The sequence below is a fragment of the Suillus paluster genome (assembly GCF_016628075.1).
Source record: "Suillus paluster strain FC165 chromosome Unknown EDB91scaffold_33, whole genome shotgun sequence".
In the NCBI taxonomy this organism is placed as follows: Eukaryota; Fungi; Basidiomycota; class Agaricomycetes; order Boletales; family Suillaceae; genus Suillus; species Suillus paluster.
Window position 1 is genome coordinate 324,369 of NW_024537593.1, and position 22,235 is coordinate 346,603.

The following is a 22,235-nucleotide window of genomic DNA, read 5'->3' on the forward strand; positions in this document are numbered from 1 at the left end:
TACTATGGTGTAAAAAATCCCTCTAAATGTGTGTAATGCTATGTATGTGTGACCAAATTATTGGCAACTTGCTTTGGTGAGACAGCTCAGTGTCTCCCTGTTAGAGATGTTAGACTCCACCATTAGAAACAGTACATGTAAGAGTAGTTATGTCACATAGTTCAGTCAAAACCCTGCATAGAACTGGTCCCCTGGATGTGCCAAATGGTCGTAGAACCTGTGCAGCTGGTGGCCGGCTGGTTGTACTAATTTACATAGACATGACATTGGCCAGGAAGTAGAGGCTACCATATTTGACAAACTATGACCAGGGATAGCAGGGGTGTAGATAGTAACCGGCCAGAGACGTAGGACTGGGGCTGGCCAGACCTCAAATGAGAAGGAGGAGCAACATAGATAGTGACTGGCCAGAGATGTAGAAGGCCAGATCTCAAATGAGAGGGAGGAGGGCCGTAGATAGTGACTGGCCAGAAATGTAGGACCAGCACTGGCCAGCACCTCAAGTTGGGGGAGCAGGAATGTAGATGATGATCAGCCAGATGGGTAGGGCATGTGCTACAGATACAGGTGAGCACAGTGTCATGACATTGATGTAGACTAATACAAGCAACTGGATATACAGCTGAGTGAGATATGCAAGGTGAAGATATGCTAAAGCTTCAAGGCTTTCTTAGTGGGCTGCCTAGCTCTGGAAGATTGACGGATATCACCCTTGACCTTCTTGGATGGCTTTCGAGATCCACCAGATTTGGTTCTTTTCTTCCCTTTCACCTGGTCCTGGTCCTCATCCTCATCCTCATCCTCATCCTTTTGTTCTTCTGCTATGAGCTTTTCTTCCTCCTCCCTCTGTGTCTCCAGGAGCCTCTGGGATTTGTGCAGTTCCTTCATCAGCTCTTCAAGCTTACAAATTTCAACTCCTTTGATTCTCCTCCTCGAACTTCTGCAACTCATCTACCAGCTTCTGCCTTAACTCCTCCTCACCTACTCTCTCTTCATCATCTCCAGCTCCACGTCCATCTCCAACAGCAGCCTTATCGATGATAGCACTTTCCTGTTCAATGTCCCTCACCTTCAGTAGATGCACAACCCCACCTCTGACCTTGTTAACCACCTCTACAACCAGGTTGAGGATCTTGATATCCAAGATTGATGTGTTGATGTAAGTGGGGGTTGGGGAGGTGACCTCATCTGCTTCATACTCGATGGCTCGCTTACACTCCCTGAGCAGCAACCCAAGACCTAGGCTGACTCGCATTGCAGAGGGCAAGCTGGAGGTTTTGGCAAATGCAGCTGTCTCCAAGAACTTCTGCACCTCACCATTTACGGAGTGCAGGTTCCTGGGAAGGTAAGACCCTTCCCAAGACCAAGTTGCCCAGGCAGGCCATTCCTTTTGCTTCTTGAAACTTGGTTCCTGTGATTCGTGAGTATGAAGTACAACTCACTCAATGGACAGCATACCTTGCCCAAGTCTTTGATACCCTCAACTAAAAGCAGGTATTTGTTGTTGCTGCTAAGGGACTTCAAGAACAGGATGTGATCCTTCATGGGCACCATTGCTGGTGCACCCAGCTGAGCACTGGAAGGTCGAGCAGCCAACCCGATCCTACATCCAGCAGGGGCTGCTGCAGCCGACTCATCTTCAGAGGAATCGCTGTTGGCCAGGCTTGCTCTACTGCTGTGTAGAGGCTGCTCCAGCCAACTCACTCTCAGAGGAAATTACTCATGGCCAGCCTTGTTGTATGAGGTGTGGGGCATGTGCTGGCTGCCACCTTGGAGCTAGAAGTCTTGGCTGGCTCAATTTCTATATAATTCTTGTCAGTTTTCCCCTGGTAGGAACCATGTTCCGAAGGAGCTCCCTGCTCATATCACCGAGTTTGGCTGCTATGAAAATAACCAATATCTTCCTCACTGCCCTCCTAACCTCCCAATGAGCCCATAGCTGGTTGATATTTTCTGCCCTCATATGAGACTGGGTCTCTCAAGATGAAGCCTTGGGGGAGGGAATCAGAATCAAGGTACAAAGTAGGTTTCCCCACAACCTCGCACCAAGGTACAGGTTTGGCAGTGTTCATGAAGACCTCTGTATAACAAATAGTCAGTTGCATGAAAACCAGCCAAGCAGACAAATACTCACTGTAAGACGCACAGAATATCTGACGAACCAATTCTTGTTGCCCTCAATTCTTGTGGCCCTCTGGTGGCAACTCCAGCTTGCGAGGGAAGCTTTGGGTAGCCGTTCTTGTCCAAAATGAGTTCAGGTAGGCTAGCCCTGCTATCATCTTCCTCTTCATCATCTGACTTGTTATCATTTTCCTCTAGGTCTGAAGGTTCCTTAATTAAGCTGAAAATTTTAGAAAAATAAATACTCACAAAATTCCAACTTCAACCATTCTGCAAATTTTTCAAAACCTTCAGATGTCCATTCCTTATTCCCTCATGAACTCTGCATAAACAGTTTTTTTAGTATTGACAGGCTTGGACTCGTGACTAAATAGTAATAGCATTCCATCATTATACCATAAGACCAAAGTGCTAAAAATACACTCACACAATGACACTCAAAATCTGATCTGCAGGTTTCTTGTGACTCGCTAGGATCACAACTCAACATCCCATAGTACGACAGAGCTGTTCTGTAAAGTCATTGAGAAAAATTTTGAGGTGCCTCTTTCGAAACCTGCCAAGGTAGTTAATAGGAGAACCCAAATATTTGATTTAACCACACACATTGCCTGTGATTCTGGTGGGGCACCTTCCCTATTCCATTTTTCCCTGGCATCCTCCATCTCCTTCCGTTGCCCAGGGTTCATGTTGTTGAACCAATCCCTGGCATGACAAGTTCTATACTTGATTTCATTCTTTACCCCTAGCTTTGCTTGTTGCTCCTTATCATACTCATGAATATCCTGTTTAAATAGCTTCAGAACAATGTCCTAGTCACTGGCTTTCTTCTTATAGAAGGCTGCATCTGTAGGATGGGCTGCAGCCTCTCTCTCCTCAGGGGACAGGCCAGGTGCCTCATCCTCTGGCTGTCATATACCTGATCCAACCGCTCCGATATTGATATCCGCTCCACTTTCCGTCCCCCTCCGCTCCATCCATCCTCCACTCTGTCCAATCACAAGTCCGCATTCCGCCCTACGCTTCCACTCAACCACTCAACCGGTCCCCTTCCATAACCTCTCCATTCAACTGGATCTCTTTCCCCTTTTAGATATATACTTTCCCCTTCAGTACATAGACCCTTACTTCCAGATCACCAGTAATTCCTATTACCGCCTGATCGCTGATCTGACGCATACATATTGATATCCGCTCCGACTTATGTCTTTGCCTGTGTAAAGTACTTACAAACTATATCCTTGGTACATAACCTTACTGCATAGTTATCCTGGTCACTGCCTCATACATAGTAGTATATAACATATCATGTACTTAGATATTTTCCTCAGTCTTAATACTACTTGTCTTCTCGCAGTTATATCCTGTGAGAATTCTTAGTAGAACCTTGCCTCCTCTGGACATAAGTCTCAACTTGTTGTCACCTCCGACCCTCTGACCCTCCGCTCCGACTTAGAGCCGTGCTCTAAGTCTTTCCCTTATACTCTGCCCCTATCAAATATTCTCCCTTGTCTCTCCGCACTATCCTCCACCTTCCCCACCCCTACCAAACATTCCCCCTGCTCCTATCCACCCTCTGCATCACTCCCCACCTTCTCCGCTCTGCTCCTAGTCAGCCCGCCACTAGTAGCTCTTACTCCCCGACCCTCAAAGCAGACCAAAGCGGTCCACTCGTCCTATCGTCAGACAACGTCGGACCCGCTCCAAATTCAGGGCACGTACTCAGCTAAGGGCACAGCACAAGAGCTGAAGCCAAGCCCCAACCCCTCTGCTTCCTGAGTCGGCACGGTACCTATCACTGGCTCATCTCCCAAAAGCTCTTCTTCCCCCGTATGTCATCTTCATCTGTCAAGAATTGGAGGTAGTAACACCTGATAGACTTTGTATTACCGTAAAATCAGTTATCAAATATACAAAAATTAGATCACAAACCTTTTTCAATGCCTTTGGCAACTCGACCAATTTGTCCTGTGACTTGTTTGTGACAACAATCTGATCCCGGACAGTCCTCAGGATACTTCGACATGTTTGCTGCAATGCAGCCACAAATCCATCTTCATGGAGAGCAAGTGTGCCCTCAAAATATTCTTGTCATTCAGCCATGATAAGATTACAGTAAGAAAAGGGGAAGGTCAAGGGTATGCGCAACGTAGCTAAGAGTCAATGTCCAAAGTAAATTTTGCAAATGTGGTCACATGACTCAGATGATCTTGACACATCAACCAAACACAATCACATGACATATCAACCCCAGAGACTCTTCCTCCAGCAGAAGCATCATCGGTGAGTGCAGGAATTCCCTCAGACCATAGTGTAAGGTAGGATACCAACTCAAGTCAAATTATTGCCAAAAAACATCTACCAAACTAACTGATTGTAAGACAAATCAAACTCTCATCCTCTTAGTAACCACTTCCCCATCCCTACTCATAGGACACTTGCCTTGGGTGACAGAAGACCCACATAGAACACATGAAGGCAGTGGAGGAAAATTTGTGGAAGGAGACTGGAACCACCCGGAGGTGTTGGTCTTAGCAGCCTTGACAATGAAACTAGGTGGTTTGTCAACGAAAAACTTGTAGCGAGTCTTTCCCTGAGCATTACCACACTCAGTATAAGTGTAGGAATATAGGTGCCTGGGAACAGCATTGTGGTCTGGAACATTGTGGTCAAGAGGTGCATTGGATGACCTGCCTCCAACCTTCACTGACCAACTGTTAGTCAATCCACAGAGAAGGCACTGAGCAGGGACTTGAATACCCCAAGGATGTGTCTGGGGCTGGGCACGTGCAAAGGTTGTGACAAGGAGCTTGTGGATACCATCAGAATCATCCCTAGTCATCAAAATCACCTTGGTGTGTTGGCCAAGACGACTGGAGAGGGAGAGAAGACTAGGGAATGCCATACGGACATTGAGCTGCTTGATTACCACCTGCTCCACCATAGCTACCAAAATGTTGGTGGCAACAAGAGGTTGGAAACACGTGGCAGGAAATATAATAGCAGGCGCCATATCACAGTTGAGTACTACTTCCTGGAGCTCACCAAAGGCGTCATCATGGGCCATGACAGAGCCACACACTAGGAATACCATAATGGCGAGGCTGAGGATGCCATGATATGGCCCTAGCACAGTAGATAGTACCTAGATGTCACATAAGTCAAGAACAATGAGAAATAATACACTTTACCTGAGAAATGCTCATAGCAACAAATTTACCTTTCTCTTTTCCGGCGAAAAGCCACCCACTGTCTTCCTCGGAGTGATCCGAAAAAGGCCAAGACATGTCCGCTATGCATGAGGTGAGATTTGAGCTTGATGGTGTGGGCCTCCTAAGTGCACGTGTATTCACCAATCTTCTTGTGCATAGTAATGTCGAATGGGACCTTGAGATAAAAGTACCTGCCATTTGGGAAATAGTAGTCCAAGTAGTGGGACAGTAAAGGTACCGGCATGACAACCTTGTTGCTACCGCAGATGATAAAGTGGATGACAGCAATGGGAGTGGCGGCCAATACCACAGAGGACGCAGTCTCAAACCTGCCATTCACCTGGAGGAATCCTAGGAGAGCAGCTTGCCCTCCTTGTGCCGGCAGGCTCCCTCTGTAGAAGCCCTGTAGTCATTAGTATAGTGCTGTTCAAATAGAGCAAATTTATCACTTACATGATAAGGCACAGGTGCCTTGAGGGTCCGCTGAGCATGACAGGAAAGGCACACAAACAGGAGGTCAGGGCAAGCAACAAGCTGCAGAGAGTCGTGAGGGACATCAATGCACTTGTTGCACATCACATGGGGGAAGCCATTGCACTCATAAAGCACAATGTCGCCCTCAGCGCCATCATGGCAAATCAAGCACCACTAATGAATGATTAGCAATGGCAGACACTGGAACAAAGGACATACCAGGCTGTGAACATCCAGTGTCGCGACTTCAGTCCCCTCTACACTTGCTAGCGCAGGAGAGACTGCTGGAGAACCAGGTGCAGGAGAGACGGCCGGAGAACCAAGAGGTCTACTGACTCTCCTGGCAATGCCACTGGTGGCTCGCTTCCTCGCGACATTCTTAGGCATTGACTAAAAGAAGAAAGAGACAAGTCAGTAAAGGAAAAGCAAGACAGTAGATAGACATGAGATGCAGAACTGGCACTGGCCGATTCAAAATTCCAAACCAGCAGTCATGTGGATGTTCAACTAAACAATAGTTACATTCAAAGTTCAAACAATATGCGAAGCACGCATGCCTGTGACACATTATATGATCATATGATCATATAATGCGTTGCGCACAAGGATCACATGATTTATCACACGCACGCTCAAACAATACACAAAGCGCATTTTAAAATGTTCAAGTACACTGGCATTGTCCAAATGTAAACAACACCAAATATATGTTGTGGCCTATACCTGTGGCACCACACTTTCACACAGTTCACTTTCTTTGTCCTTCCTAACTCAACACGATGCTCATCCTTCCCCACTCAACACGATGCTCATCCTTCCCCACTCAACATCACCGGCTCATCCCATTAGCCACTTACACAGGCTGCAGCTGTGTAAGTGGTTAATGGTCACTGAGTTTTGTCTATTTAATTAAGGTATATTTCTTCTCTATTTCAATTCCTTACTCAACACTATCTTTTGTTCTGTCCTATGTTTTATTTCATAAGGTGAGTACTATCTTTACCATTCTTGAACTCACCTAGGACTTTTTAGGTATTCCTTTCACAATATTTGGCTGCTGCGGTGGATTGGAGGGTGGTATAGTGCCCACGCTGGTGTGCCTAACCACCCTCCTTCAATAATGTGAGTATTATCTTTACCGTTCTTGAACTCACCTAAGACTTTCTAGGTGTTCCTTTCACAATATCTGGCTGCTCCAGCAGATTGGAGGGTGGTATAGTTCCCATGCTGGTGTGCCTAACCACCCTCCTTCAACATTTTGGGGCAGAGAGGTCAAGCAGAGGGTGGTATAGTGCCCACGTCGGTGCGCCTAACCACCCTCCTCCAATACTTGGGGTAATGGGGGCTTGGAGGGTGGTATAGTGCCCACACCAGTGCGCCTAACCACCGTCCTTCAAAACTTTGCGGCAGGGAGATCTAGTGCGCCTAGATTCCCTCCTCTCCCACACTTGGGTGTCCTGATAACTCAGGTAATTTCAGTATTATTCTAGGAACCAACGCTGACCCAAGTTTGTAGAATTTTTTTTCATCTTTGTAAATTCATAACAAGGTAATTTTGACACATATTCATACCATAGGTGCTGACCCAGTGTCCACAGATGGTTCCCACTGCATTTTTATTTATTTTCCAATTCTTTCTTGTAGTAGTTTGCAGTACAAGACCAAGGTGGAGAGGGCCCCCTGCCACAGCCTTGTGTTAGCTAGTTTACTCTTTGTCAGTTTAGTCTTACTTATTTACTTTACTATATTTACCTTATAATGTAATACCCCAACTTAATAAACACCTCCCAAAAAGAAAGGCTCAGCACCCCTTCTCGCCCCTATAAATAAGTCACGTGACTGACCACTGCTCCTCACCCAAGTAAATCAGTCACGTGACCGAGCAAATTCTGAGTAGTGTCCATGCCAAGTCAGAATGTCAGAGTATCCAGTACAAGAATAGTATAGCCTTGTGTGGCGAGCAGATGTGTGAGGTGGTGTAGGCAATGGCTTCTTGAGCAGCTTCACCAAGTGTAGACGGCCAAGTTTGCCTACATCACCCTCAAATCTGTCTAAGCTGCTTGGCAAAGCTGCTCAAGAAGCCATGGCCTATATCACCTCACACATCTGCTTGCACTTAACCTCACCATAAGATCCAGTTAGTTGGAGCGGATGTGTGAGGTGATATAAGCCTTGTCTGCTGTCCATCAATGAAATCCTGGGAAACAGACTGCTCAAGTTTTCCCTGCCAAATGATCAATTGAAGTATGTTTATGGTGGTGAAAACTTGAGAAATCTGTCTTCCCTACAGGATTTCACTGTGATCAATTGAAGTACATTTATGGCAGTGAAAACTTGAGGAGTCTGTTTTCCCTACAGAAGCCATGGCCTATATCACCTCACACATCTGCTCACACTTAACTTCACCATAAGATCCAGTACAAGAATAGTTTGGACTTTTGGTGAGGTTGAGTCAGGCACTCACAATGAGAATCTAAACCAAGTGGTGATGTAGGCAAACTTGGTCGTCTACACTTGGCAAAGCTGCTCAAGAAGTCATTGCCTACACCACCTCACACATCCGCTCGCCACACACCAAAGCAGGCTATACTATTCTTCTACTAGATACCACTGTCAATAGTCTCCTATGAACCATCATCCTACCAGTTCCAATTATCATGAGGTTAACAGCCTACCCTCAAACCCGTCTAACCTTGGCGAAACTGCTGGAGAAGCCATTACATACATTACCTCTATTATCTCAATTTGGTATTATCCCCATATAGTCTAGATCCAAACTACTGGAATTTTTTTCCGTCTCCACCTGGTGCCATCAATCTTCTATTCTTCTTCTGTGACAAACCTGTCAAAAAGCCTCTCTTGTTACAGGGACTTTACATAAGCTTCTCGGTCCCACTTATTCTTTTACTCCTATCAATTACCAATGCTATCCGTTGCCAAAGCAACTTCCATCTAACCGTTCTCTCGGCTTATCTGTACTGGCTTATCATTCTCGCACCACTTATATGGTTTACCCGTTATCTCTGACTCATACCCTATGCCCTTACCGCATTGTCGGTATTACCCTTGACCCTTACCATTCAACCAGTACATCTACTTTTTGTATATAAAGGATCCCAACCACTGTAGTAGTCCTTAACTTGAATCTACTCAGTATCACTCCTAAAGCCTCAAGACCGAGGGATAGCACAATAGCTAGATAGCAAGCCTCATCACTTCTATCAATCTACTTCTCATTCTGCCTTAGACTCTCTGTCTAGGCAGCCATACCAAAAGACGACCATTGCACTAGACCGGCACCCCTTGCGAGTATCTAGCGTGGAACCAACTGAGTCCAGTAACATAAGATTCAAGTTTCTACCCTAGCCAAGTAGATGAACTACTCCAAAATTCATCACCATTTGAATTATTCTCACATACTAAGATCAATGACAAATTACTACAAAAAGCGAAGTAAGCCAGTTCTAAGTTATGGTTTGGTCAGGCTGAACGAAAACTTAAGGATGAGACTGTGGAACAAGTGGCAGAATGTTCAACTTTCCAGTTCTGGTCATGATGTCAAGACAACCACCATTGCCGAGATTGAACTCTCCAGGGCTGCGGTCAGCATAGCTTATTCTGCCATTAATAGTTGTAAGCATTTATTTGAATTTAACCAGGGTCTGTTTGTGATTGTTTGACCCCAGTACAGGCTGATCGGGATGTTGACTGTTTGCAGAACATGCTAAGGTGTCACCAAACACACTGAATGCTGACAGCCAACAAAGACAGAAACTTGCAAAATATTTCAAGACTCCTTCTTTTGGCCACATCTCAGAGCCGACTGTCATATACCGGATCCAAGCACCTCCAATACCACCTGTGAACATCCCCACCCCTGGTCCAACCCCCTGTTTCCCCGTCCACTCCATTCCTCCTTCTCCGACAATGCACGAAGTGCATCTCAGCAGGATTAGCCCTGCTACCTCCGCCCAACCCTATTCCACTCTTCCAACACTACACCTATGTCCTCCAACATTATACCCCTTCCATCCGACCCAATCTGGGGTTCCACTCCTCCACCATATCGGTCCACCAGATCTGACTCCTACTCCCTCCACTTTTCCGACCTACTCGGTTCCACTCATCTTGTCCCACCCAACTATTAGTCCTTCCGACCACCTCACCAGTCCACTCCTAGACTAGGAACCACTCAACTGGTCCTATCCCCATTTAGTATCATAGTTCCGCTTTTCGGATCACCAGTAATCCCTATACCCTAGCGATGTTGATCTGTCGCGTACATACTGTTCCCCGAGCCTTATTCTCGTATGTCTCAGTCATCCTATTGTAATCCTGTACACTCAGCACATAGCCATGTGCTATGCTATGCTCATCACTTAAAGTATATAAACATATGTACATTTGTCTGTAGAGACTTGGTCTGAATATTACCTTTTATAAGCCCTGCTCTTCTGTTCTCTGACTTGGGCCTGATCCTAGTCAACTCTTGTTTGCTGGCCTAGGGGATTGACTCCCTAAGTTGGCTGTCCTCCGATCCTCTGCTCCTCCGTTCCGCCTGTTCCGCTGTTCTGCTGTTCCGCTGTTCTGTCATTCCTCTGTTCCTCCGTCCCCCCGTCCCTCCGCTCTTCCACCCCTCCATTCCTCCACTCGTCCAACTTCCCATGTGTTGGAACTAAACACCACACTCTCGCATCCGTCCCCTCTGTTCCACTCTGCTTCGGACTTCGTCCAAGCAGTCCCTTCCACTCCACTTCTACTGTTGGTTCTGACCACAGTAGTCTCCCACCTCCCTCCTGTCGGGTGGAACAACCCCTGCCCGACTTTCCCACACTCACCTAGTAGTCCGTCAGTCCTCCTTCAGAGGACCCCCGTTCCGACGTCCTGTCGGAACTCCTAGAACTCGTGTTGGACTACATTCCAAAATTAGGGGCACGTACTCGGGTAAGGGGCGCAGTGTACGAGCTGAAGCCAAGCTCCTCAGACTCCGCTTTACCCCTGAGCATGGTCTTAACACTGACCATGTTTATTGACAAGCATGGAAAGATACTCACTTAATATTTGCCAGAAATCTTGGTACCTGATCAAATGGTATTGCAACTTTCAGAAATGCAATCAAAGACCTTGTAACTGCTTATATTTAGGAACATGTCAATAGCTCCATCAAGTTGCTCAGACCTGCCTTAGACCAGTCTTTGGCCAAGGCAACTGAAGAGGACAAAAGTCCTTGGCATTTGCAAGGTTTTGTCATACCTCCAGGGGGCGGGAGGGTTCGGAGCAGGACAGGTGACTTTATGCCCAGGAGGGTTCATGCAGTGTCAAGAGGTAAGTTTGTCTTCCTATGCTTGTGTAAGTACAAACTAACTTAATAGAGCTAGCACCTTCAAGATCATTTGTACCAATCAACCACCCTTTCATCACCTGTCATTCAGTGTTGGTTGTCTGAAATGACTGTCGCCGTATAACTCTGGTCGGCTATTACTAGTATTATTGCACCAGATCAGCATCTTGCCGGCATTGAATCGGTGTCTATGCTGAAGAATATGGTTTGTACCTCAAAACCAGTTGTCTGGCCCTCTGTGTTTTCTGGAATTGAGGTAATTGTCAACTGAGAGACACCCCACCATCAAGATCCAGGAGCATTGCCATCATTCTATGACCTTCTGGTTAGCCTTGGGCAAGCCAACCAGGCCATACTAGATCTGCCAGACCTGGGCGCCCAACTAGGTTATCCCCCTGGGACTATGGTATATATTGCGGGCAAGGTGCTGGAGCATCGAGTTCCAGGTTGAGGAGATGGTGAAAGGATTGTGATTGCCCACTTTGTCAAGGATAAAGTCCATGATAAGCAGGGCATTCCAAGGCCAAGCTTTCCAATTGGGCAGGATTTTCTCAAGCGAGTGGGGGCTGGTAGAGGCCTAAAAGCTGTTGGTAGGAAGAAGGTGCGAAAAATCGATGGAGTTGGAGGGGTAGTGGCTAGACAGTAAGTAGAATTAATTAATCTATCAAGAGGAGATATGGCTGGATTTGATGAAGTTAATTTTTCAATTGCATCACTTGCTTTACTTCAGCGTCCTCATTCTCCTTCCTTGGTCTAAGCATTATGTCTGGCTGGAAAAAAACCCGTCTCACGGCTGTTTTATATTCTTTCAAAGACAGAGGTAGTTTATCACAATGAAAAGACCTGAATGTGGACTATATTGCCTACAAACCTACAACAGGAAAGAGGGGAAAGCCCTTGTGGCTTGAATCTCATGCTGATCCACTGTATGAAATATCAGGGGGGTGTTCCTCCTCCAGCCCAAGGAAACAGGCAAAAGATGTTGCAGTGGAATTCCCAGACATTGAGACATATAATGTATATCAAGAAACATTCAGTGACTTTGTTCTGGAAGGGGAGGCTGCTCAGCATACAAGAAAAACCAAGGTACAACTCACAGTTTCTAGCCTATAGATAACTCTCTTCTCACACTACATGATATAGACTCAAAATGACTTCATAGCAGAATATATCCCTTACTGAGATCTGTATCTAGACATCATCCTGGAATTAGAACAATTTGTCTGTGCAGGCATCGGCAAGACTCACCAAAGTGCTGAAGGCCCATTACCTTTTCCTGGTGTCGCCCTTGCCTGATCAAGTCTCAATAGGTCATTACCATTTCACAAAATCTGATCATGGGTTGGCAAGTGCTTCAAGGATGTCACACGTGCAGACCAGGGTTTTGTATGGTTGCCCTTGGTATGGAGCTTCACAACTTTGTGACAGTGAAATCAAAGCCTTGCCTCATGATACCACTCCTATTGCTATTGTACATCGTCTGGGGTGTTCATGCATAACATAGCATGGTGTCATTCCCTGGGATCCAATTCTCAACAGCACTTACAGCTCCTTAGAGCAGGACTATTTCCTGCAAGCTCCACCCGGCCCAAGACCACTTGCACCTTTGAGGTACTAGATCATTTTCTCATTGATGCCTTGGAATGCAAGACTTTGGCAAGGAGCTTCTTTGAGAAACTCACAAGGCTAACTAATAATGCTTTTCCAGATACAGTCCCGGTGAGTTTGAGTGCACTTGATCCAGTAGATTTCTCTGAATACCTATGTATACATTGATAGGATCAATATTGTGAACTTATGAGAGTATCTCGCCTGTGGTGGGACTTGAAGAACCGAAAATGGTTTGGATTTGGCCATGATGTGGAATCAGGTCCTGGCCAGTCCCATATTTGAAATCAATAAGACTTTAATTAAATATTGTCAGTTAAGACCCTGTTATGAAAGTACAAATGTGCAAATAAGGGCATTGATGACACCAAGATCCCTTTGCAGAGCTTACACAATCTCTGGACATCAACAAAGTCAGCTTGTGGGAAAGTGACCAGAAACAGGCAATGGAGCTGTGGGGAGAGCATCTTGACATGTAGCATCTAAAAACAGATAAAGGTGAGTGTTCCAAAGCTTCTACACACTTCCACATGCTGTACATTCTGATGGGGATTGGAAGCCCCAACAATGGCGGAAGTATGGCTTAAATTAACTGAAACAAAATATGCCAATACTGGCAAATCCAGATCAGTGTCTTGGCTTATTGATGGTATCAATTTGGAGGATGCACAGTGTGTTTTAATTCAGCCCTAGGGATGCATTGAGAGTAGACAATCAGCAGCTTCCAAGAGATGCATCTGTTACTCAAAAAGCTGCGGTTGCTGAGAAATGACAAAAATTGGCTGCACAGATCTCAAAATATCATGAAAAAACTGATGCCATGACCCAGGGCATTGAAGTAAACTCAGGCACAGTGCCCGTAGATGACATTAGATTTTGCTCGGCAGATATGGAGGAGCTAGGGCAAGAAGCTGCAGATGTTGAATTTGCTTCAGAAGAGATCGGTGAGGAAGTTCCTGCAGAAGTGATGGGTATTTGGATGCCGTCATTGATGCCTCACCACAATGCTCTAGCTCTTGGCTTTGGTGCTCTACAGGCTGAAGAACTTCAGTTACAGCAGGGTCAAGCAAATGATTGCTTAGAAAGGTTAAGGCAGGCTCTTGGTCATAAAGCAATCATTTACCAAGGGATGCAATGTGGAGACTGGGAGTGGATGAAGCAACTCTCAAGGACGTTTATCAAGAAATTCAGCCCAGCCAGCTCACTGTGGACAAGAAAGTGACTGAGGAGAACAGATATGGACAGGGATCAGACAGGCTGGCTTGGTTTTGGAGGTTCAACAATGTTAGTGATACTCATGAAGACAGATGGATGGATGAATGTAAGTGGTACTTAATATTTCATATGTATTCTCACAACAAGTATCAGTCTATAGGGTAAATTGGTTACAAGCTAAGGCTAGGTGGCAAAGGTGGGAGGAGGAGTTGAGTTTGGTCCAACATGAGATGGGCTGGACAGTTAGCTGGTTTAGACAAAAGAAGGATGAATGGGATAGAAGATATCAATAAGCCATAAAGCTTGGCCATCAAGCTTATGCACAAAGGCAGATGCTCTGATCCATGTCTGGAACAGATGCCCTACTGAAGCTGTAGACAGTGCTACACCCTATGAGCTGTGGCATGGTGATAAGCCTGACATCTCTCATCTTCAAGTTTGGGGATGTACTGCCTATGTGCACATCCAGAGGGACAAGAGAGATGGACTTGGGCCTCATATGGAAAAGTGCGTCTTCATTGGCTACCCTGCTGGCTACAAGGGCTGGAAGTTCTACAATCCCACCTCCAAGAAGACCATCATCTGTGAAAGGGCTGACTTTGATGAAAGATACTTCCCTCTGTCCAAGCACCCATCCAGTTCATCCATTCCAGCTCCCATCGCTCCAGCACCTCCTGTCACTGCTCCCCAGCCTCCCAGACAGTCGAAGACTACCTCTGAACCCCCAACAACGCCCTCCTATTACTATCCTCCTCACTCAAATGACTCTGACTCTGATTCTGACTCTGACTATGATGAGTCCGGTTCTGATGAGTCACTGGATCAGGGGGAGATGTGGTCCCTCCAGCAGTTCCTGATGTCCCTGCTGTCGTCCCTATTTCTGATCCAGTCACTCCTCCACCTGCAGCTCGTCCCAATCCACCTCTTAGGCCACCATCTCCCATAGGCATTGGTGCCAGACTCCCTCAACGCAATATGCAACCTCCCAGAGACTGGTGGAAGCTGTCTCCAGCTCAGCTAACTGATGTTGTTGATGATGAGACAGAGGATGCTGACTTTGCTCAAGGATTTGAGCTTGCCTTGTCTACCAGCTCTCCCACCGAGCCATTGTCTTACAGGGAGGCATTGACTTGAGTTGATGCGGAGCAGTGGAACCAAGCAGCTCTTGAGGAACTCAATGCTCATTGCAGCAATGGGACTTGGAAACTTGTCCCTAGGCCAGCTAGAATCAAGGTCATAGGCTCCAAGTGCAGAGCTGTAGGACCAGTGCTGGCCAGATTCCATAAGAGACACAGGAGGGCCATAGATACTGTCCGGCCAGGCTCATAGTACCAGTGCTGGCCAGATTCCAAGGGACAAGTAGTAAGACCTTAGATAGTGACAGGCTAGACCTGTAGGAGATAATCATACACCTAAGTTACTGTTAGAATAACCAAGTGAACCAAGCCACAAGTGAGCTAATGAGAGTGAACAGGACTATAGTCCAGTGTCAGTTGCTAAAGAGCAACCAACACAGGACTTGCTACCTATGGGCGAGTCTATGTAAACAAGTGTAAACACTGCCTAAGTAAGTAAGGAATTCACATCACATGCTAAGTAAGAGTCCAATAGAGGAAGCAACATCATAAGACAGATCTCGCACCATAAGGTGCTCAATCACCACAACTAACAGTTACTACATTCATCTTGTCCTTGAATGAATTCTCTGCATCCAGTTAAAACCTTTCCCATAAGAGCAGCAAGGCACTTGCCCAGGAAGGCCTTGGGAAGCCCAGACTCGTCCAGCATTGCAGTGAGTCACTCAGAGAGGACTCTGTTAGCTCTCTCAGCAACCCCATTCTGCTGTGGTCTAGCACAAATGGTGTGCTACTTCTCAATGCCACACTGGGTGGGGAATTCAATGAAGGCATTGCTCATGTACTCCCCTCCCTTGTCATCTCTGAGGATCTTTAGCTTTCGCTCTGACTGGTTCTCAGCATAGGCCTTGAATGTCTTGAAGGCCTCAAAGACATCAGACTTAGCTTTAATAGGGAGCACAAAGTGAAATCGAGAGAAGTCATCAATAAATGTGACCCAATAGCGATAGCCAGAGAAGCTGGGGTAAGGGACTTTGTGGACATTGGTGTGGAGAAGCTCCAGAGGTTGAGTAGCATGCCAGTTGTCACTCACCAGCTGAACCTCGCTCTCCACACCACACAACAATTATAAGATGAACAAATCGCGCACATGCAGGAATATTTCGAGGCAAAGCTGGTGGAAGCATTGCTGACGGATGAAGATGATGATAAGGATTACTTGGAAGATGGCGATGGAGAGGATGATGATGAAGCACAAATGGAGGCAAGCCTTGAAGCAAAAAGTGATGCTGGATTGCTGGTGAGTAATGTGGACGCTGACATTATTATTATCATTTACCATTTCAACTATAGTCAATCATACGACATGCATTTTCGCACCTTCTCGGCACTGTAAAGCTGATGCCGGAAATGCCTTGGTGGCTGAAGGAGGGTGAAGAATGGCCGGTCGATAGTGCTACAAATGAACAGTTCATTCGATTCCGCTATAATAAGAGCCACAACCACGAAGACAACAGCCGCACTATTCAGACCATTTTCAGGTATATTCTTGCCAATGGTGCTGAGTACAGTCCTGCTGCTGTGAAAGCACTGCGCATGTGCAAATCAAACATGCATACATGCTTGTGTGGGTGCAGGTACAGCTGCAGGTGGAGGAACTGGATGAGGACTCCTTGTCATTGCAAGCCTGAGTTTCTTGAAGCGCCCCAGGCACTGCTGAGGTCGTGGTCTGGAAATTTAAGGATGCTGTAATGAATGATGGTGTGAGAGAGAAATGAAGGATATGCTGATGCACCCACATCATGCATTCCCCGAACGAAATCAGGTTCGGCATCATAACCATCTTTATCTTGTCCCAGAATCTCCGCCTGCATACTTAGGTCAGTAGCAGAAAGGTTGAGAAAGGGAGTACATGTGCCAAGAATACGGTCATCATGAGCAGTGAGTGTGCTACATTGTTCCTTACTGTCTGAGTGAAATGCAGGTGAGTATGATGGTGTCAGTGACATCACTGAAAACTTGCTGTTGGACCAATTGAGGCAGATGGCCTTCTCAGTTTCATCAATGGAGTGAGCCAGAAAGACTCAAGATCCCAGCCGAAGAGCTGGATAAAGCACTCAGTTATGAAAGAGATCAAGTCCTGGTATACGTCGTGGATGATTGTTGATGGGAAAGCACTGGAGTTGATAGCGGCAGTGAAGTGGTCAGCAGCTTCGTCATGTGAAAGTTAGCCTTTTGTAAGAGGACCATAATTGGTTGGTATGATTCACCTTGATTGCATCCTCAAGGGCACAGGCCCAGTCTTGTTTTTGCGCCATAACAAATGAGTGATTAGTTATTGGTGTCGGCATCGATCTCCTGTGTGAGTAGCTGTTCAGCAGTCGACAAGTCCCCAGTTATGCATGAATAACGGGCTGCCATGATAGTAGTGAGGATCTGCATGAAGCATGTTCAAATTGTGTGACACAAGTGGAGGATGGAAACTCACGTTTGAATGAAAGCCCTTGCATACTTCCCACTCTGAGATCTTATTGTTGTCTCCGCTGAGGATGCTATTGCCGTCCATAGAGAAAGTGAGGCATCTCAGCCAGACAAGTGCTTGAAGTAGTTTGTCGTTCTGAGAGCTGCCAGAGACATCTTGAGATGCGGAAGTGACAAGCGTACCAGCGGGATTGATGGCAATGGCGGTGATCCTCTTAGTATGGCCCTTCCAGGGATCACCAACCTTCTTCCAGGTTGATGGAAATGTCGAGTACACTGGATGGGTACCTTCAATACCACTGACAAGATACCCCATGCTGCCTTGGTGTAAGGGTGGATCTGTGTTGTACCATAAGTGATGCCATTACTGCCTGATGAAATTCCATACCTCTGCTATCGTACCAACAAGGGAATTGAACTTGGAAAGTGTTCTGAGCAATGGGGTGATGTTGTCAACCGTGGCAATTGGGTCTCCTGCACCATTGACATCTCATACCGCTGCTTGCACTGGTCCGAAAACAGGTTTTAATCCAGAAACGGCCTCTCTAGCATGGAGGCGAGGTGCATCTACCCCTTCTGAGTCATGGTGGCTGACTGCATGGGTTGTGGAGTCCTGATTATAGCAGACTCTGTGTCACGGACAAGCTCAAGAAAAGTCTCACTGGGCTGATGTTGATGTGACTCATGAGGACAACTCTTGTGTGTCCAGGATCTGATGAGGGTGGTAAACAGGAGGATGTGAATTTTCATGAACTGGAACAGTTGTAAATGCCTCCAGAAGAGGATGTCGTTGCAAATACGCCTCCTACAATTTTCATGAACCGGAACAGTTGTAAATGCCTCCAGAAGAGGATGTCATTGCAAATACGCCTCCTACAAGTTCATATGCCTGGCAGACACCAGGCATGGGCGCCCAAACCTCCTTTTCCACTCAAACAAGGTCCATGCACGACAGAGGTTTTGCAAGTGTTCCAGACACTCTGCCACAGTGATGGTGCTCTGAGGGCCATCTACCATGCGATTGAGGGCAAGCTCAATACAGTACTGGAGTTCTGCAGAGGAATCGATCACCCTGTTCCGGGCCACAGAACAATGCAAGATGATGATGAAAGACTATGTTGTTGGCCATCTCGTCCTCATTTGCTGAAGCCAAGTGTTTCCCTAGTGTTTTCCCTACTATAATCAAGGGAGCAATTTGAGAAATGTGTGAAGCACGATAGATCACGACTCACAATAACTCATGATCTCTGATGCAGCAGAAAGTACACCCAGCACCATCTTTGTGTATGGATGTACCTATACCTTGGTTAGTTCGCTTGGTTAGTTCCCTACTAACTCAGGAGCACATGCGAGTCTGCCTTGAATGGACTTCATTTAGGGTAAAGCCCATCCATCCATAACGAAAAGGTTCTGTGATTCCTCATTTAGCAGAGTCACCCATCTAGACTTAAGAACAAGTAGATAAATACATGAGATGGAGATGGATGATGATGAACAAATGGTATTTGTGCCTCGTAAGGCATCCACGAGGCTGCGGGAGATGCTCCGAACCTTGGGCACTTGTGCTGATGGGCCGTGGTTCTGGACCGGACTGCGGCAGCACTAGTGGCACCTGACTTACTTTTAGTAGTCACCTGCTGGCAACTTATTTTCATCCAATGAACGATGACTTCCCAAGACGATGAGGACCCAATAATGAATAGACAGACCATTCCCCTGTGGCAGTATTATCGTGGCCCGGCCAACTCGTCTAGATCTCGTTCAAGAAATTTAGAGATTCTGCCCACCTATGCTGCAGCCGTGGCAAGGTGACCAAGCGCTTCGGTCAAAGTGCTTGACAGTCTCTCAACCCTGGACCCACAGCTGCAAGTTCCAGCTCACAGGACATCCAACCCATTCATTTAACCAAGGTATGTGCAATCTTTACTCTGAGTGTACCCATGGCGTGTGACAAGATTGCTACTCATCACTTATGCAGGATTTCACCTCTCTGACACCTGAACTGAATCCCAAGCAGTCTTCCAATTCAGGGATTGTAGAAGTAAGTTTGACAAATGTAGTGCATCATGTTTCTATTCATCTCTTTCAATGATATGTTAACGTTTACAATAAGGCCGAACATCTTGACCCAAAGTTTGTGAACGAAAGCATCACCAATGCTACCAAGGTTCTCGCAGGCATCGGCCAGGTGCCAACAATGGTCCAAAATACTTCTTCAGAGGCCGGCAACCTACAATCTGTTTCTGATACCATTGACATGTTCTCCACCCTTCTTACACCATTGAATGTTAGAATAACCAAGTGAACCAAGCCACAAGTGAGCTAATGAGAGTGAACAGGACTATAGTCCAGTGTCAGTTGCTATTGTGTTGTGTAAACTAATGAGTGTACTATACCTATAGTCCAGTGTCAGTTGCTGAAGAGCAACCAACACAGGACTTGCTACCTATGGGGGAGTCTATGTAAACAAGTGTAAACACTGCCTAAGTAAGTAAGGAATTCACATCACATGCTAAGTGGGAGTCCAACAGAGGAAGCAACATCATAACGCAAATAACTCGCACCATAAGGTGCTCAATCACCACAACTAACAGTCCATCCCTACGTGAAGGTGGCATTGGGTGTCTTTACTTGTGCATCTGAGGTAGGCTTCTCTCGAAAACAACACCATCCGCATGCGGGCGTGTCCCTTGGTAAAAGCTGTTTCATCTCGAAACATCTTTCTTGCTTCGATCACGGTGGCACCGCACGCCGCAAACCCCCAGAACCACAACCACTCAATGTCCCGTCCCGTCTGTCCTCAATCCCCGTATGTTTTTTGCTGCACAATCAAGCTAACCCACCCATGCTCTTTTCCCTACAGATCTCAATCCATCTCGCTGTGGACAGCGAGATCATGCACAGACTCTTGTCTGCCTCAAACGAGTCAGACTCGTCTACGAGCTCCTCTGCCAACCCAGGAGGCAGCCTGCATGCACTCTAGGCCCTGATGATCCCATCATTGGCCAGTTCCCATTACAAAAGATATTGACGCTGTTGAAAAGCCCTGAGCTATCGCCAGTGCTCTGGGCCTTGCAGAAAAACCCTTGAGCACAGTCAAGAGCAACCACTTGTCTGACATAGAATCCACCTCGCGATACCTCAGCGCACCATACGGCTCTCCCTTCCCCTCATGTACACTGACACCCAGGCCCGAAGAGCGGCTGTAATCAGCACACCAGGATATACAAAAGATCATATTTTCAACTATTATATGACGTCTTACGATGATCCCTTCTTGAATATACTCGTTTTCCTGGACCTTCACAAACAAGCTCTTTTGTCACAGATATTGCATCGTGCCTGCACTATCATCTCACAAACAAACAGGCGAATCTGAATCTATTTCATGGTTATCATATCAAATCTTCTCTCTTTTTCATGGCCAAGTCACATTATGATTTGTGTCGTTCCTTCTCCCCCAGTCTTTTCTGGTCCTACCGCTTCATAGTGCCCATGCATTTTTGCTGTTCTGAAGAGGCCATTCATTGCTTCATCTTCATCTTAATTGGCATTCCAATCTTCGACTCACGCTCACGATATCCTTATTGATCAATTACCCTTCCCTGTTGTTCATGTCCCTTCTGGGTTTTGCATATGTACTTGGTGGTGGTCTGTGATGTCCCCCTATGAGATGGACTATTTAGATGCAAGCACATTGATATCACTGGTCATATTCAATATTGACCTGAAACTTTCAACTCAGCAATTAATGTTGTGTGTACCCCGCGAATAGTTCATAAATTCTGCATTTCACGCAATTGTAGGGATGAAAAGAATGAAGCAATAAATATGGACTGGTGGCAGTAGACCTGCATGATGTAGATCTGGTTCTGCCTTCGCCAACAATAAACAAGCAGTGTGATTAGTGATGGACGAAACTCACCTCCAATTTTTCTTGAGCCCACTCATTCAATCTCCCCTGTAGAGCGGGACCTTTGCAATCTACTAGCAAGAAAGTTTGAACAGCTTGCTGAGTTGTTCCTTGTCATCCTGGAGACCTTGAAGAGCAGTCAAGTAGCGCTTGCAAGTGTCATCAATATTTTGGGACTGGGAGTTTCGGTAGGGGTATGCTGGTTTGCAAATGTGTGTCCAGGGGGCAGAGTAGTTGGGTGGAAGGTTGTTATTGGACTTGCCATTGTATCGACGGTGATGGAGAGAGAGAAGGAAGGGGATCAAATTATAAGTAGACACCGTGCTAAGTCTGTTTTACTGGTCATTCTCCCTGTGTACAGGCATTAGGTACCGATTGGGAGGCACGCCTTGTTGCAAGCTTGAACATTGAATTTCATGAATTTTCATTGATGTCATCACTCAAATTCTCTGCATTCATTTCAATCAGCAGCATCTAGCTAGGATGACTTCACTTGTTGTACTATGTAAGATCATTCCATGCTCTCAAAATATGTCACCCAGTAACCTTTCTAACATGTCATTGGCCCAAGCTTTGTAGCACCCTCTCGCAGAGTGATCATCCTAGCTATCACACCAGCTATCACACAAATTGGCTTCTTCAACTGCGCACTGTTGAACTCATTCGTGATATGCACCAGCTCTTCAAACCTCATGTCTGGGCTAATAATTATCCTCTGTGAGTGGATTTCGAGGATACGGGTGCGAATGATGTCCAAGCCTCAGTCCTACTGTGATAGATCATTTTGAAGATGT

The 22,235-nt window shown here is 46.2% G+C and overlaps 5 protein-coding genes across 5 annotated transcripts; 3 read left to right on the plus strand and 2 right to left on the minus strand.

The window, feature by feature from the left end:
* Positions 1–651: 651 nt before the first annotated feature.
* Positions 652–2,810, minus strand: EDB91DRAFT_1082906 (uncharacterized protein; the record flags this gene model as incomplete). The annotated part of the gene is made up of 7 exons (XM_041315555.1): positions 652–864; positions 986–1,411; positions 1,459–1,703; positions 1,922–2,080; positions 2,163–2,341; positions 2,371–2,391; positions 2,728–2,810. The coding sequence occupies 7 exons, from the start codon at positions 2,808–2,810 to the stop codon at positions 652–654; spliced, it is 1,326 nt and encodes a 441-aa protein (XP_041176277.1).
* Positions 2,811–4,507: 1,697 nt separating this feature from the next.
* EDB91DRAFT_1249475 (uncharacterized protein) lies at positions 4,508–6,194 on the minus strand (the record flags this gene model as incomplete). Its single annotated transcript, XM_041323093.1, has 5 exons — positions 4,508–5,266; positions 5,313–5,413; positions 5,475–5,736; positions 5,787–5,981; positions 6,027–6,194. The coding sequence occupies 5 exons, from the start codon at positions 6,192–6,194 to the stop codon at positions 4,508–4,510; spliced, it is 1,485 nt and encodes a 494-aa protein (XP_041176278.1).
* A 6,430-nt stretch (positions 6,195–12,624) lies between these two features.
* EDB91DRAFT_1054781 (uncharacterized protein) lies at positions 12,625–12,924 on the plus strand (the record flags this gene model as incomplete). Its single annotated transcript, XM_041313852.1, has 1 exon — positions 12,625–12,924. A coding segment is annotated over one exon (300 nt), but the record flags the coding sequence as incomplete, so codon positions are not given.
* Positions 12,925–13,890: 966 nt separating this feature from the next.
* EDB91DRAFT_1054793 (uncharacterized protein) lies at positions 13,891–14,264 on the plus strand (the record flags this gene model as incomplete). The annotated part of the gene is made up of 2 exons (XM_041313856.1): positions 13,891–14,102; positions 14,132–14,264. The coding sequence occupies 2 exons, from the start codon at positions 13,891–13,893 to the stop codon at positions 14,262–14,264; spliced, it is 345 nt and encodes a 114-aa protein (XP_041176280.1).
* Positions 14,265–16,197: 1,933 nt separating this feature from the next.
* EDB91DRAFT_1249478 (uncharacterized protein) lies at positions 16,198–16,738 on the plus strand (the record flags this gene model as incomplete). The annotated part of the gene is made up of 3 exons (XM_041323094.1): positions 16,198–16,347; positions 16,401–16,628; positions 16,685–16,738. The coding sequence occupies 3 exons, from the start codon at positions 16,198–16,200 to the stop codon at positions 16,736–16,738; spliced, it is 432 nt and encodes a 143-aa protein (XP_041176281.1).
* Positions 16,739–22,235: the final 5,497 nt, after the last annotated feature.